Below are 14,582 nucleotides of genomic sequence, written 5' to 3'. Positions count from 1 at the left end.
ACATATAACTGTTTATGTATTATGACTGGCCCAATATTAATCTTCCTGGTGAGAAAAATCTTTAAAAATATTTCTGGAGGATCCAAGCTTTTATATCTGAACCCGAAGTGTACAAGTCTTGTTCTGATACAAAAAGTTTTTCTTTTACTTCTGCAGTTTCAAAAGCGTTGCATCCACAAGGGTCATTATCTCCTGGAGAGAAATGTGAGAATTGTCAAATAGAAGATTACCTTGTTGCTTCACTTATTTTTATATTCACTTATTAATAAAAACACTGTGTCTAACATAGGCCTTTAAAGTGAGTGGTGTTTTAAACATAGGTAGGGTCTGATGCTGCAAAATCCAAAGCAACCGTAATTACCAGACTGAATACTAATGCTGTGATTTAAATAATCTAAAGGGATACTGGAAGGTAACAATGGATTTCAGAGATTTAACAGTTGCATGTCACACACTCTGTTGCCAGAATGAGAGTGTTCTGGTCTTGTCTGTCTGTGCTGTCCGTCAGGAGGGGACACTGGGAACAACAAATTACATTTACAACAGAAGAGGGAGCTTTCTTCTCTTTTGTAATTCTTTTTTTCCTGCGCTACCTTATAGCTGCAGCATTCATTAAAATGGTGCAGGCAATGCCTGCAGGAGACACTGGAGAACAAGTTTGCGTGTAACTGTCTCGGAGACAAATTATGTAAGCAGGCTAAATGCATAACTAAAAAGAGCAAGGTTATAAGACTAACCAGTTTTATTGGCTTGCTGAACAAACTTCTAATTACTGGTTTCTTGACAACAAGCCATTGCAAAGGAAATATTAGCGTCACACATTAAACAGCTTGAATAACTTTGCTGTTTCTGGTGTTTCAACAGGTTTTTTTTCCAATATGACTACTTGTTGGAATTTAATACAAGTTAAATCTTCAGGCAAACTGTCACAAGGGTTTATTTTGTTGGTTTTGTGGGGTTTTTTTGGCGGTTTTTTGTTTGCTTGTTTGTTTTGGTTTTTTTCTTTTTTTTTTTTTTTAAGGATGTCACTTATAAAGCAAAAATAATTGGATGTAATATACTTATGCTTTATTCCTGTAAACTTTAGCCTGTTTTAGTATGAAGAATGTAGTAAATTAATGCAATGCAATGTTGCAAGAGACCAGAACATAGTTTTAAAAAATTACAGCATAAAGAAAAAAAACCTTCTAACTACTCATTTTCCATAGTTCGAAATATTCTTACGAACTCATTCTTCACCCCATATACACATAATTCTGTAAATTTCTGCACTATGTAATTCCAGCTATTTAAGAATGATAAAATCCATAACCAGAAATAACGTACTAAGCATCCACCCTTTATTATCACAGTGACTTCTACATACCGTGCTAGATGGAAAACGGCTTTTTATTTCAGACAGCAGTTCTTCCATTTTCTGGGACAGCATATCCAGCACAACGTCATCTGTAATGTAAAGGAACAGGATAATTTATGGTTACAACTGCCAGTGGTTTCAGCAGGAGCTAAAGGAGAGCAGGGAGGGGATAGATCTACACAAACAAGGCAAGATAAGATGAAGTTATAATATTATAACATCAGAGGGGCATTTATAATTATTCAAAAGTAAGTGGGACTAACTCAGTTCCAATTCATGCTCCTTTCTCAGATATATAGTAAGTCTTTCCTGAGGGCAACTACCACGCCCCTGAGCGGCTGCTGTTACGGTTCTCTTTGCTGTCTTTTGGGGGTGAGGGAGAGGAAAGAGACTTGACAACCACCACCACCATCTCACCGTACTGAGCCATCTCATTCATCAGCACGCTGATATCTTCTACCACTTCTGGATCATCGAAGTGAAGGTGGTAGGCATCTTTGATCAGGTTTATTCCACTGCCTTTTGAATCCATTATAAATCTCAAAGCTGATATTTCTGAAAGGGAGACAAACACTGCTGGGCTAATTGGTAGCTGCAGACTGCATGATCTGCTTTCTAGTCCCCTGCTCCAGCTAGCACACACGTCATATTTTTCCAGGAAGTCATGTCCATTATTTTCAGCCCTCCTAAAAGCTATTCTAAAGCATATGTGGGCAACAAGTAGAAGACCATATACACAGCCAACACTGTCATGCATGGCAGAAGTGATATTTTCATGTTCACTGTTTTCGCATTGATTGAGTTCTACCCATTTACACAGTTGAAACAACTTCATTGTAAAGCAAGTAATAAAACACTCAAGTTACTAATGGATCAGATTGTGCTGATCTAATACTTCTTCTACATGCATGCTGGGTCCATGGGAAGAAAAAAATTTTCACACCTCCAGTTTCACTATTTCCTCTTCTAGTCCTGCAAGAAAATACTAACTTGGGAGAGCAAACGCCAATCCCACCGTGAACTCTTGAACTATACAGAAACATCCACTTCTGAGCGATTTGCAATTAATAAACAAAGAATTGCTGAATGTTACCAGACAGCCTTAGAAGGCTTGCTAATGCCAGGCAGGCATTCTTCACCAGCACCGGTCTTTCTAGGTTCATCCTGAGCGCTTCCAGCAGAAGCGCTGTTGTGGGCTCATATTCATTGTCAGTTAGGCAACCTTTAAAAAAAAAAAAAACCACACCACACAAAATCCCAAAACTTCAATATACTCAAAAGTCTTAAAACACTCATCAGCATTTCAACTTCTGCCTCCTGTTTCTGAAATTACTTCTTAATTATGCGATAAAAGTTACAAAGAAAGCACGTGAAAACCTGTATTGCAGTAAAAAAGGCCCAATAAAGTCTTATCATGAGTTGATCCAGGGGTCTAGGAGAAATTTCTGATACGTTTTCTATGTCCAGATTCCCCTTCATTCTCCAAATCAAAAGGAACAGAGAGTCCTGAATACCCAACCTATTCTGAAGCTAGGTACTAGAAATGAGATTCCTTGGGGTGTTTTAATCAGCTCTTCCTAGTGGAACGATGGCATAAACGCAGGGCAGCAGGTGAACATATGGCAACATTCTTGCATGAGGAAGAAATAAGATAGAGTAGTGCTGCAAGGATGCATTTCTTGGTGCACATGATAATGAAAGAGATATGCATTCTATTTTTTAATCTGAAATATTGTTCCCAATTTACAAAGCAAATGGCATAAAAACAAGCCTCCCAGCCCACGCTGCACAACATTAATGTTGCGTTCAAAGGAGTAACACAAACAGGATTCTTGGTCTTAAAAGAAAAGCCAGAGAATGCTCTGCACAACAAGGTTCTTGTAGCTGCCCATCGTTACAGTACGCACCAGCAGTATCTCGTTCTGTAATTGCTACGGCTCAAAAATAGCTTCATTAGGGAGTGTTAGGGAGCAAGTGCATGGGAGACTGGTTAAGAGAGGATGCAAGTTCCTAACTCTGCTGCCATCTGCAGAGCCGGCTAAGGCCACGCAGCCTGTATGTCGAGTATCACCACCAACAGACAGACGTGTGTGGCATATACTAGCCTTTTCCGTGCACAGGGGACAAGAAGGCTGGGAAAACACACCTTGGAGTGACAATGCCCATAGAGCCGAGCAAGCAGACTCCGTAACTGCTCCGTTCTGGAGGTGCTCTTGAAGGACCGCAGAGATAACGGGGACAGCACTTTCCAGCAATGCTTGGTCTACATTATTCTCTGAATTACCATGACAAAAAGGAAATGCATCGAGCAGAGTTACTTAACCAAGTAATAATATCATAAGCACATTGTATGTCAAATTATATCAGTTAAAACCTTAATGGGTGATGGCATTGGAGTAATGCAACATTATTTTAGTATGGACAACAGTAAAGGGAAGGAATTTAAAATGTACAAAAACAAATCAAATTTTACAGCACTAATAAATAGTAATGTTTATTGCAGAAAGCTGAACTTCTCCAGGAACTAGTTTTCTTTGCCAGTTAAATTATACATGGGGATCACAGCAAGAAACCTCCAAAAATAACCACCTTTTTGACAGAATACGGTCAGCAGGATGGATATTTAGCTGGTCACATAAATCAAATGGGTGGTTTGTTGCACAGAAGGAATAAAACACACCAAGTTCAATTGTGCATTCTGTGCTCTCAGCCTTCCTTGACGATTAGAACACCACGCGCCTATACAAGAGCATGTCACAGAAACAAATCACCTAAAAAACTCCCAGCGTGGTCTCGTAAGAAGGGGTCAGCTCAAGCAATCACCCGTGGCTCTCCAACACTGTGGGATGATGCTGGTTTAGTTCTAAGGCAAAGGGAGGAGCACACTTGCCACCTTGCCAAACACATTTCTTTTGGAAAAGCAAGTCTCTAGGAGATGTCCAACTCAAGATTTAGCCCAGTGCTGGCAAGAGAAGTGTGATGCAAAGAAATAAGATGCTATTAATTCCAAACGCTATTCTGATACCTAATATAATATGCTGTTTGCACTGCACTCCCTCTGCTAAGAGCAGAACAAAACCACATGACTGAGAAACCAGTAGCTGTGTGGAACCCTTTCCTTTCTGACAGTCTGTTCATAAGCCACACCTTGGCCTAAACAGTAAAGATCTGACTTCAACACCTTATCACCAAAAGGGTTGCTGAAAAGCCTGCATTAGTTTTTAGTTTTCTCTGATTTCACTCCAGATCACTTGAAGTTATTCTAGGAGGGCTGTGGAGACATCCCTCCAGAATGGGAGAAAGAAGAAAAATCCAGTCCCAGTGACAGGAATGTCTGAACTCAATTAGGCACAATACCTGCTGCCTTTGTCACATGAGTCTAGGCACAATACTTGCTGTGTTCTACTTACCAGTCACAGCCAAGCTCCAGAGAACTCCACAGCAAGAGAAGCAGATCTTTTCATTATGAAGAAAATTCCTTAAAATTGACAGAAGGTCTGGAATTACTCCAACTTTCCTTAGATTCTCTGCAGTAACTTCTGAAAAACACAGAAAAAGAAATTCTATAGAATCTGTTATTTTTGTCCCACTCACTGTCCTCAAAACAGACAGCACTACTAACCATATTTAAACACTGATAACAAGCCAGTAACATGATACCATCAGCCAGACAAAAGAAAGTAAGAGAACAGACTGAATTCTTTAACAAGATGCACTTAAGCATAGTGTTTAGCACAAGTGACCCTTTCAAACGGATGTTTGGCCATCCTTTTTCCTTACAGGTCTGAAATTTACAGAGCAGAAAAGGAACGGAGAGGATATAAATTATTATTTTTCGAATGTTTGCAATTTAGCAATTCAAGCTACCTCCACTTCAGAATTAGGAAACACTGTATAAAAATAGTTTGGTCTTAGATGGTAAATTCATTTGTACGTGACACTTTTACTCCCCCCCCCCCCTTTTTTTTTTTTTTTACGATTATTGCCTTGCTGCTAAATCCTTCTGTAACCATTTATAAAACCAGTCTTCTGATAACTGTTGAACTGACACTGAAAACGAGTAAATAATACTATAAATGTTTAACAATTACAATCTCAGGAGAAAAAACAAAGTAGAGAAATTAGGTAGAATGGTTTCAATTCACCATGGCACAGCCAAAAATAGAATCCAGGTTCTGTGCCCTCGTTTTCCCAAGCACTGCTATTTGCACAGTTTGTACTGGTTTCCAAAACAAGATGAGATACAGGACCACTCTAATAGATACAATTCTATAAGTACCTGAAGCCTCAGCAGTGTATCTTATACTTTCAGGAGTGTTATCTTACCAATATCCAGTCACTCTTACTAATATTACCACTATTAAACTAATACCTACAGACATCCACATCTCTCAGTGAAGTCACGAGTTCTGCGTTATATCTTGGATTAGATTATAAAAGTAGAAACATAAGAATATTCCCCAAAAATAAACAAGGTGACCCACCGCTGGCTGAAATCATCATCAATAACGTGCAGACCAACAAAAGTAACTCTTCATTTTCAGAGTGTTTTCTCACTGTCTCTAACAGAGAGCTGGTCACATTCTCATCCAGGGCCATCACCACATCCTGTTCTAGAGCTGTCAAAAGTAAATATTTGAACAGAACAAAGAGATTTCAGTGGCTTTGAATGAAGTCTGAACCCCCTGCTGCCAGCATAAGTAAAACATTCAATTAACAGCATTTCTTCACATAGCAAATCCAAAAGTGACTTTAAATTTTCTTCTTCTGAAACACAATTCTTACTATTTTTAATCTTGTATCATCATCAGGTGTTACTGGGGTAAATTGCCAAGAAAATGACAGCAGGGACAACACAAGAAACCAGAAAGTATTCTACACTTTTATGCTTTGAAATTCAAATATCAGAGCACTGAGTCTCTTATTTATATAGTCTAGTAACAATCTACATAACATGAAAATAAACTTGGTAGCCTACAATCAGTAGCCTGTATTTAAAATGAGCACCAACACAGAATTCATGTATGCCAGTCCTGAAGAAAGTCCACGAGAATCCAGACTCTTATTAATGCTGGTTAAATTCCTCTATTATTTTACATTTATCCCCCAAAATCATTACTGAACCCATTTCAAACCTTATCTACTACATCTGACTTTACAAGAGATAGGCCAGCATAAGTTGGAAGTCTCATAACTGTACCTTGACTAAGAATTTCAAGCAATAAACTGCAACCGTCTACTTGTAACTTGAGAGAATTTACATGAGTCTTCATGGCAAAAGCAATCAATTCTGTGAATGTCAACAGATAGGGCAAGGCTGTATGGAAGAGAAATTATTTGAGACAACATTCAGTTACACAGCTTAAAATGCTCAGTGGGTATCTAGGCTCCAAAACACAGGAGGAGTTCCAGTTTCAAATAAATTTGAGTCCCTATGGACAGCGTGATATGGCAGAACAACATTCTTGAATCAAAGAGAACAAAATGCAAGTATAGACAGAACAATGCAGAGTGAATTTTGCAGTCTCTATGGGAAATGTCTCTTATTAAAGACAGCTGCAAGGCTATGCAAGCCAAGTGTAGCCAGCACATTCCTCATTAAGTCACACTGGCACTGTTCACTGGTCATGTAGCAAGCCGTGGGGCAGAACACTGTGCACAAGCCCAAAGCCATGCTTTTCAGAACCTGTGGAGGAAAGTATTTCACCAGGCCTCCTCGTTCTAGGAAGACTTTGAGCTTTTGGAATAGCTAATACAGCTATTAGTGAATCCAGAAATACATGACAAACTGTTGAGGAAACACTGGATGGTTTTTAGGGATCCATTTTGAGCACCTTCAAAGATGTGAGCATCAGTGGTAAGCCACGGTGTAAAAGTGCCAAACAAGTCAGTCAGATGTGTGCACAACCTTGTATTGCTGTCAATAGGTTTGAATGACAAATCACAAAGATGCATTCATTTTGTTATTTATAACCAAAGCCCACTGTATTACTGAGTAAAGATTTCTTCAGTAACAGAGTTAAAGATATAGGTAACTCTAAGGAAAAAAACAAATTATTCTGTTTCCTTATTGATTACAGATATGAACACCCCTGTGTTTTAACATCATAAGCCAATGCCAGCATTAAAATGCTATCACTACCAAATGGCAGCGTGTTTTGTAACTGAGTGAACATGGTACTTTGAAAATATTAATCTTGATCTGAAAGATTAGTCTGAAAAATGTGCAGATGCTGGAGAAAATAGACAGTCTTCGCACACAGCTTGACTAGACACACAGAAACTAGACACACGCCGCTTCCTTTTGCTCTATCAGTCATATAGCCCTAGGCATTACCCCCAAGTTGCCCCAGCGCTGATATGAATTACCTTCTTCAAATGTCAGTTTGCCAATTCACCTTTGCTGCCAATTAAAATATCACTAAGTTTTTTTCCAGTGCCCATTTTTCTTATCCAGTAAAACACCTCTGCTGTTCAACAAAAGCATTTACTAAACAAGTACCAACACAATCACATCAACTAGTGGCCTATTCCAGTGCGATCCAAAAATGAGAAACAGGAAGAGGGCAATTTCATTCTTCTTTATTGCCATGAGAATGTTTTCCTCTTCCTATTATCTCAAAGTGTAAGGAAAGAGCAGAATAAATAAAGTAATAAAATAGCGCCTTACCACTTTTATCTCTTACAAAGGTGGCCAGGTGCTGAATGCCTTCAGCCTGTACTGCTTCTATATCCCAGAAAGCCTGCATGAATTCTACATAAAACAAGAAAATTCTTCTAACTATTTGATACAAATGCTTATAAAAAGCATTCAAGTTTTCTCTATTTTTCTTTATTTTGTGCAAGATGTGAATTGATATAAATGAAAATAATGTAATTTGTGATTGTCGAAAAGAGAAAAACTTTTCCCCTCATGCTTCAAACATTTAAATATTACAAAGTGTTATGATTCACCTCTATAATCTGTGTATTTGTCATTATATATTTTGGGGACCTGCTGGAAGATTAAATCAGAGCAGGGACAGGGGCTTTAAATGCATTATTCTGATAGCCTTTTCAGATTAAGATAATATCTTCCTTGCTTAGAAGGAAAATAACGAAACAGATCCTTTGTTGGCATAAATTGGCAAACATGTTAGAATGCAGACAAAATAAGTGGGGCTCCCCAGTTTTCTGAGCTATGATCTCTGACCCCATGTAACTTGTGCAGTAGGTATGGCTGGTAATCTTAGGAGGTTATAGAAAAGGCTATATAGTGATCCTTCCTCCAAACAGCATCCCATATTATTTCAAGTAAAATGAATGTCCAATAATTCATTTTCAACTAGAATATATGCTGACTGGAAAACATATGTGTTTATTTCCTATGAAAATCACCATTACGTTAATCTTATTTTCCTTATTACCTAGAATACTTTCGATTCCTCCCTCAAGGAGAACATCTATTATTTTAGGAGGCAAAGACTTTTTCAGATTTACTAAAGAGACACCAGCAACAGTCAGGCATTCCCTAATAAATGGGACATCAGTCAGATCCCTAGAATTACAAGAGACAAAAGCCGTATCAGTAAGTTAGAACTGCTAAGTTACAAAAAAAAAATCTACAGGCTTTGTTTCATTTTGATATAAAAAGCTAACAATACTTCTTTGAAGACTGGATTATTTTTGACAGAACTTACACAATCTACTTCAAAACAGTTAATGAAAGAGCTTACATTAAACAAGCCATGCTTAGGCTTCAAGTTAATGGCTTGTAAAATTGCGTACATGATTTTATAATGCAACTCTTCAAAACAGGACACCTACGCGTATCAGAATGCCCACTTCTGAACGAACACCAAGTCTTTGACTTGTTTAATAACTCAATTTGTCGAGGCAGTAAGATCAGCAACCTTGACTCAATCTCTTTCAGCTAACATTCCCATCTTTGTGAAGGTAGGTGGGTTTAGGACAAAAAAACCAAAGGGAAAGCATCCAGAACTTACTTTGCTGTGGGTCTCATGCTGGGCTGAATCTGTAGCATCATAAATAAAATTGGAAATAAAGGCAAAGAGCTGTTATCTCCATTTTGCATTAGTGTCAGAACTCCCTCAAGACAGCTGGTATCCTGTCTAATATTCTGCAGTAATGAAGTTATCTCTTCCGCCTGTAAAGAGTATGGTATCAGAAGAGCTTTCACATGCTTGTTTACAGGTATCCTGGTGGGCCAATGACATTTTAAATCTATAATGAAACATTATTACATACAGTCAGAACAGGGCAGGTCGTCATGTCAAGCAGAATACAACCTAGAGACCAGACGTCAGATTTCTCAGTAAAAGAAAAATCAAATGCTTCTGGAGCCATCCAAGACTTGCTATCTGTTGAAATAAGAATCATATGGTAACGTTGCTGACATTGTACTATACAGTTTTTGCTTGCACATGCATGCACTGCAGGCAATTGCTTTATGTCTAAAAATAATTTTGAGATATTCTGCAGAGATTAGACTTTTTTTACTGGTGATATGCCACAAGACTAAGAAACACACTATAACTAATAAACAATTTTCTAAGATGTTACTGCATATGTATCAAGCTAAAAAGGATTCCAACCATATCTGTTACAGACATGTCTATAGTTTTCAGTTGTGAACACAATTAATGCTGCAGGCAACTGCCTATGAATATCCTAGTGATACTTTAGAAGGCAAATAGTATAATGCAGAGAAGGGGGAGGGAAGATAATTTTTTCCTCTTTGGCTGATTTTTCTCTGAGGAATAAAAATAATCACCATAACTGAATCTTTTAAAAATAAAGTAAAAAAAAAAAAAAGAGTAAAACAAATATCTACTTTCTTCCACTCTGATTCTCCATTTCATCTCATCTGTCATAAGTGTTTCTGTACTGAAGTCGGTAAGCATGAAGGATGCTTCACCAGTCACAAGTATGTTTGATGGCTTGAGATTTCTGCAACACAAATACTTTCTGTCAGCCTGTGAAATCAGAGTCTAATGATACAGGTTCCCAGCATCTTTACGCATCAGAAGGTTTGGGGTTTTTTGGGAGAGGGTGGGTAGGGTGGTGGTGAGGGGTTGGGGGTTTTTTTGTTTGTGGGTTTTGGTTTGGTTTTTTTAAAATATACAAGTGATAATCAACTGAAATACAATTATTTTCTTCCTTTACTGCAAAATGCTTTAAAATTTGTAATTGCAACAGATTTATCTGGACATAGAATGCAACAGTTGTCTCTTGTTTTAGATACACAAAGTACACCTTGTCCATCACAGCCTGTTCTGCAAAGAACAATGACCTATCAGACAAAGAGAACAAGATTTCTACTCACCTGTGGAAAATATTTCGTTTGTGTATATAAAGCAAAGCATCCATCATCTGTCCCAGGAACTTCAGAATCACCTGTTCAGGGGAATATACATGAAAGCGTAACATAAAGACAGTAGCTTCCAAATATCTTTTGGAAGATAGCTTCCAAAAACATTCTTCAGCAAAACACTGTGCTTTGAAGATTTTGGGGAGGACTTTGAGAAAGAGGGAATATAGAGGAAGAAATATAAAAGCACTGAGACTCTGTCAGTTCAATCAGATGCCTCTGCTGTACTTTTTACCATGTCTGTTATTTTTTCTGACTTCTGCCTTTTTTCCTTGATTAGAGATGAAAGATCGCCTTGGCCTGAGTGCTGCATCACCAGACAAAGGAACAGAGATGATATCTGTAACAAAACATTACACCAAAATCGTCTAATTGTTTGCAGGTAATAACATATCCAGTAAGAAAGATAAAACCGAGCACTTGGCCAAACTCGTGAGTGTGATGTTCACCAATACCAAGGTGTTCTGAGAGGATCAATCTCTCACAGAAGAGACAACGTTTATTTTTCTTTTATTAAAAATACAGCATGTTTGGCTTTTTGTTTTGGTTTTTTTTTTTTTAAAAAAAAAACATTATCAAGCATCTTATCTGAAGCCATATGGGACAATTCAAGTCAAATATACATCCATAAAATCAACACAAATTTTGCCTGAGCCCTGAATAAAACCTGCAAGTAAATAAGTCAGGGCTTTCAGCTTCCTATAGTCTTCTATAAAAGGGTTTTCATGCAGGCATGAAAATCAGTATTGCACACTGATTCACATCAGAACCTGCAAGTCAGCGTGCAATACTGCCACGTGATGGACTCCAATCCATACATCTTCACAGCTTTTCAGCATGTTTATTCGGGAGTTAAAAAAATCAGGCTTGTTTCAAATCAAATAACTTTTTTAGCATCTCGCACAAACGACCCCAAATTTAAACCTGCAAAAATGCTTATGCTTACATGCCTACAACGTTAACCATGTGTTCCAGTTTAAGCAATCCTATTTCATTCTCACCTCATTATCCCAAGTCACAAACAATTCCTTGTAAGCACAGATGTTTGAATTATGAAGTTTTAGCAAATCCATTGCCTGCATAGAATAAAAAAAATAGAGAGAGCTTTCTATAGCTATACAGTCCTTCCCACTTAAAGTACCTTAAATAATACCCTAAGCCAGTTCCTGACTTGTTCATGTCACATGTCTGATCAAATTCTTTCAATGTGCAAGCTCTGTTATATATTTGCATGCACAAGTGTCAAGTTAAGGAAAATATTTCAGTAAGACTCTACTCAGTGTAATGCTGTAATAGCCTTGCAAGATTCAAGGATAAAAACTGATCCTTAGGGAGATAATATGCAAGCCACCCCCTTCTTCAGTTCCTAATATCCAAACCTGAAAACATATCTTAGAATATGAAAGTCGAGATGATTTTTCTAGCGTAGCCACTATTTCCAGTAACCCCTATGCAATCTTGAAACTCAGCAAATATGATGACACTAGCAAGATGCTTATCTCCTTGAAGTTGGTTTCCGCGTAAGGCTCTAACAATTACCAATTCTTCAGCAAATTTGCTGATGATGTGAAAGGTAAAAAGAATTCAACTTACTCTCCTATAGTTGTGTTTGTGGCTGTGCAGACACAACAGAAAAACTAAGAAAAGCCACGCTCCCAGCTGGCACAACTGCATTTATTTCAATAGACACACACATCAGCAGAGAAATTGGATCAAACTTTATCAGTAAAGCCAATCTCAGAATATAAAGAGGCCACCTCTCTTGAGTGGGATGAACCATCCGTACAGACATGTATTCTTACTCATTTTCAGCTGCAGATGTCATGCATACTGGACAGTGAGACTAATCCATTATGTGCTACTTCACATATTTTGTTGAAACAAATTTTGGTATTTTGATAGTATTTCTGATGTTGCTTCTTACTCGAGGCATTGAAACAAGTTTGCACAAAAAAGTGCAACAAAGGAAGAAAACCAGTCAAATCATTCACACCAAAAACCATCCAACTCCGAGAAATTAACATAAAATGAAATATCCTAACTAGAAATTGAGTTCTTAATAATAAACTATAAACAGACCATGGTTCTCCTTCAGCTTAAAGGCCAAAAGGATGAGCTTTGCTCTTTGTCTTCAGCACAAAACAAATACGAACCCTGAAAAAGGCTGTCCATTTGAATCTACATATTCAAATGTAGGAAGAATTACTACAAAATCCTGGCCTGAGCTCAAGCAGAGGGCAGGGAGAACACCCCTCAGATAGTCCTACCCGATTTACATCTTGACTATTTACTTAGTTAATCCTTGTAGATAAAAGACTTCGCTCTGTTAAGACTTTGGTCTTTCTAAGTGAAGTAGTAAAGAAAAACTGCACTGATACCTCCTTCAAGGCCTCATTTGCTTGCTTTTCTTCAATGCATTCAACCTGCACCAAACAAAAGACAAGGATGAGATTGTAATACAGAGACAGGCAAACTTTAAGCCAGAACAATCTTGCCAAGATGACGGGAACTGCACATTGTGTATGAATTGGCATAAATTTTCAATGATAGCTCCAATCTCTAATGTTTGGAGCAGCCTTGTTGGGAGACAGTCAAAAACAGAGCTTTAAATGAGTCTGCGACAGCTAGCCAGTCCTTCTCCTGCACTGTCAAAGTAGCAGTAAGCTAAGGTGAAAACACACTGGATGGACCTAAATACACTGCTCCCCTTTCCCAATTTTAACCTCAATATTCTAGTAAACTGATCTGACTCTTCCAATTTCCAAAACAGCAGCACAGTAAGATGTAAGCCTACTCCTACGCAGTGGCCAAGCTGCCTAACGCGTTTGTTACTATCAGAAGGGCCCACGGAGATGACAAATGTGCCAGTGAACTCTTGTTTTCCTAGCAACAACCTTCTCACCTGCTTTATTACGTATTTCTTCTCCGCACCCTTTTCTGTTTTCAATTCAGCTAACAGCATAGTGCCCAGCGCCCCAGGCTGGAGCTGCTCCAGCACCTGCAGGGCAGAGGAAAGACACTAATGGACTTGCTCAGCTACAAGTGGTAGAACCGCCAAGGCAGAAAGGCCCTTCAAACCACTTTCCCACAGCCACCCTCCACACAGCACACACCTCCAGTTCCCTATGGCAGGACTACAGGCACCCCCATGTGCACCGCAACTCTCCAGAGGCACACAGGCCTTCCCCTCCCCTCCAGGACCTTCCCCCCTGCTGACCAGAACACCCTCATCTCCCCAGGGCCCCCCACACCCCAGCACTTCCCTCCCTGGGCCCACATAGGCCCCTTCCTCAGGGCCGCTTACACCCTCACCAAGACCATGCACCCCCTCCTCAGGGCCACCTACACCCCCTCCCCGTGGCCAGGTACTACCGCCGGGGGTACCTACACCCCCTCCTCAAGGCCATGTACCCACACCAGCACCACCTACAGCACCCACAAAGCTGCAGCCACCCCCTTCCCGCCGGGCAGGGCCTGGCCCTTGGGGCAGCACCTCATATTTCTCCATGGCGGGACAAGGCCCAGCCTCCCAGTGAGGCGGGACAGGCAGCGGGTGTGGAGGGACCCCGAGGCCCAGGGCAAGAGCAGCCCCTCAGGCGTAGCCCCTTCCCTAAAGCTTCGCTTATCAGACCAAAAAAGCGCCGCTATAAACCCGCGGGCAGAGGCAGAAGCGGGGAGCAGGCACCATCCCCACCAACCGACCCCCCCGGGGGCGTTTCCCCCACCGGCGGCGCGGCCCCTTTAAGCGGGCAGGGCGTGAGGGGCGGGGCGTTGTGCGCGGCAGGGAGGGGCGGCCCCGCCCCGCGTGCGCCGGCGCTGCCGCCCGCGCGGCGCCTTTAAGGGCTGGCCTACGTG

The 14,582-nt window shown here is 39.9% G+C and overlaps 1 protein-coding gene across 4 annotated transcripts; it reads right to left on the bottom strand.

The window, feature by feature from the left end:
• Window positions 1-3: 3 nt before the first annotated feature.
• Window positions 4-14,467, bottom strand: STKLD1 (serine/threonine kinase like domain containing 1). Of its 4 annotated transcripts, none has more exons than XM_087752678.1 (19): window positions 14,422-14,467; window positions 13,630-13,725; window positions 13,106-13,150; window positions 11,729-11,803; window positions 10,963-11,067; window positions 10,683-10,753; window positions 10,191-10,306; window positions 9,605-9,717; window positions 9,343-9,503; window positions 8,764-8,894; window positions 8,028-8,111; window positions 6,558-6,674; window positions 5,842-5,976; window positions 4,768-4,896; window positions 3,504-3,632; window positions 2,451-2,579; window positions 1,775-1,912; window positions 1,367-1,446; window positions 4-192 (listed from the first exon to the last, which is right to left on the bottom strand). In XM_087752678.1, the coding sequence occupies exons 2-19, from the start codon at window positions 13,687-13,689 to the stop codon at window positions 145-147; spliced, it is 1,866 nt and encodes a 621-aa protein (XP_087608804.1). In that variant the 5' UTR covers window positions 13,690-13,725; window positions 14,422-14,467; the 3' UTR covers window positions 4-144. The 4 variants fall into 4 exon arrangements, with proteins under 4 accessions (XP_087608804.1, XP_009475259.2, XP_087608803.1 ...); XM_009476984.2 differs by lacking the exon at window positions 14,422-14,467 and adding an exon at window positions 14,221-14,415; XM_087752677.1 differs by lacking the exon at window positions 14,422-14,467 and adding an exon at window positions 14,221-14,415 and having other exon boundaries at window positions 6,558-6,647.
• Window positions 14,468-14,582: the final 115 nt, after the last annotated feature.

Source organism: Nipponia nippon, unplaced genomic scaffold (assembly GCF_047370975.1).
Source record: "Nipponia nippon isolate SJK-2023a ecotype South Korea unplaced genomic scaffold, ASM4737097v1 scaffold_16, whole genome shotgun sequence".
NCBI classification, from domain to species: domain Eukaryota; kingdom Metazoa; phylum Chordata; class Aves; order Pelecaniformes; family Threskiornithidae; genus Nipponia; species Nipponia nippon.
The sequence above is the reverse complement of the archived record's forward strand: the minus strand, read 5'-3'. Positions and strand labels throughout refer to the sequence as shown.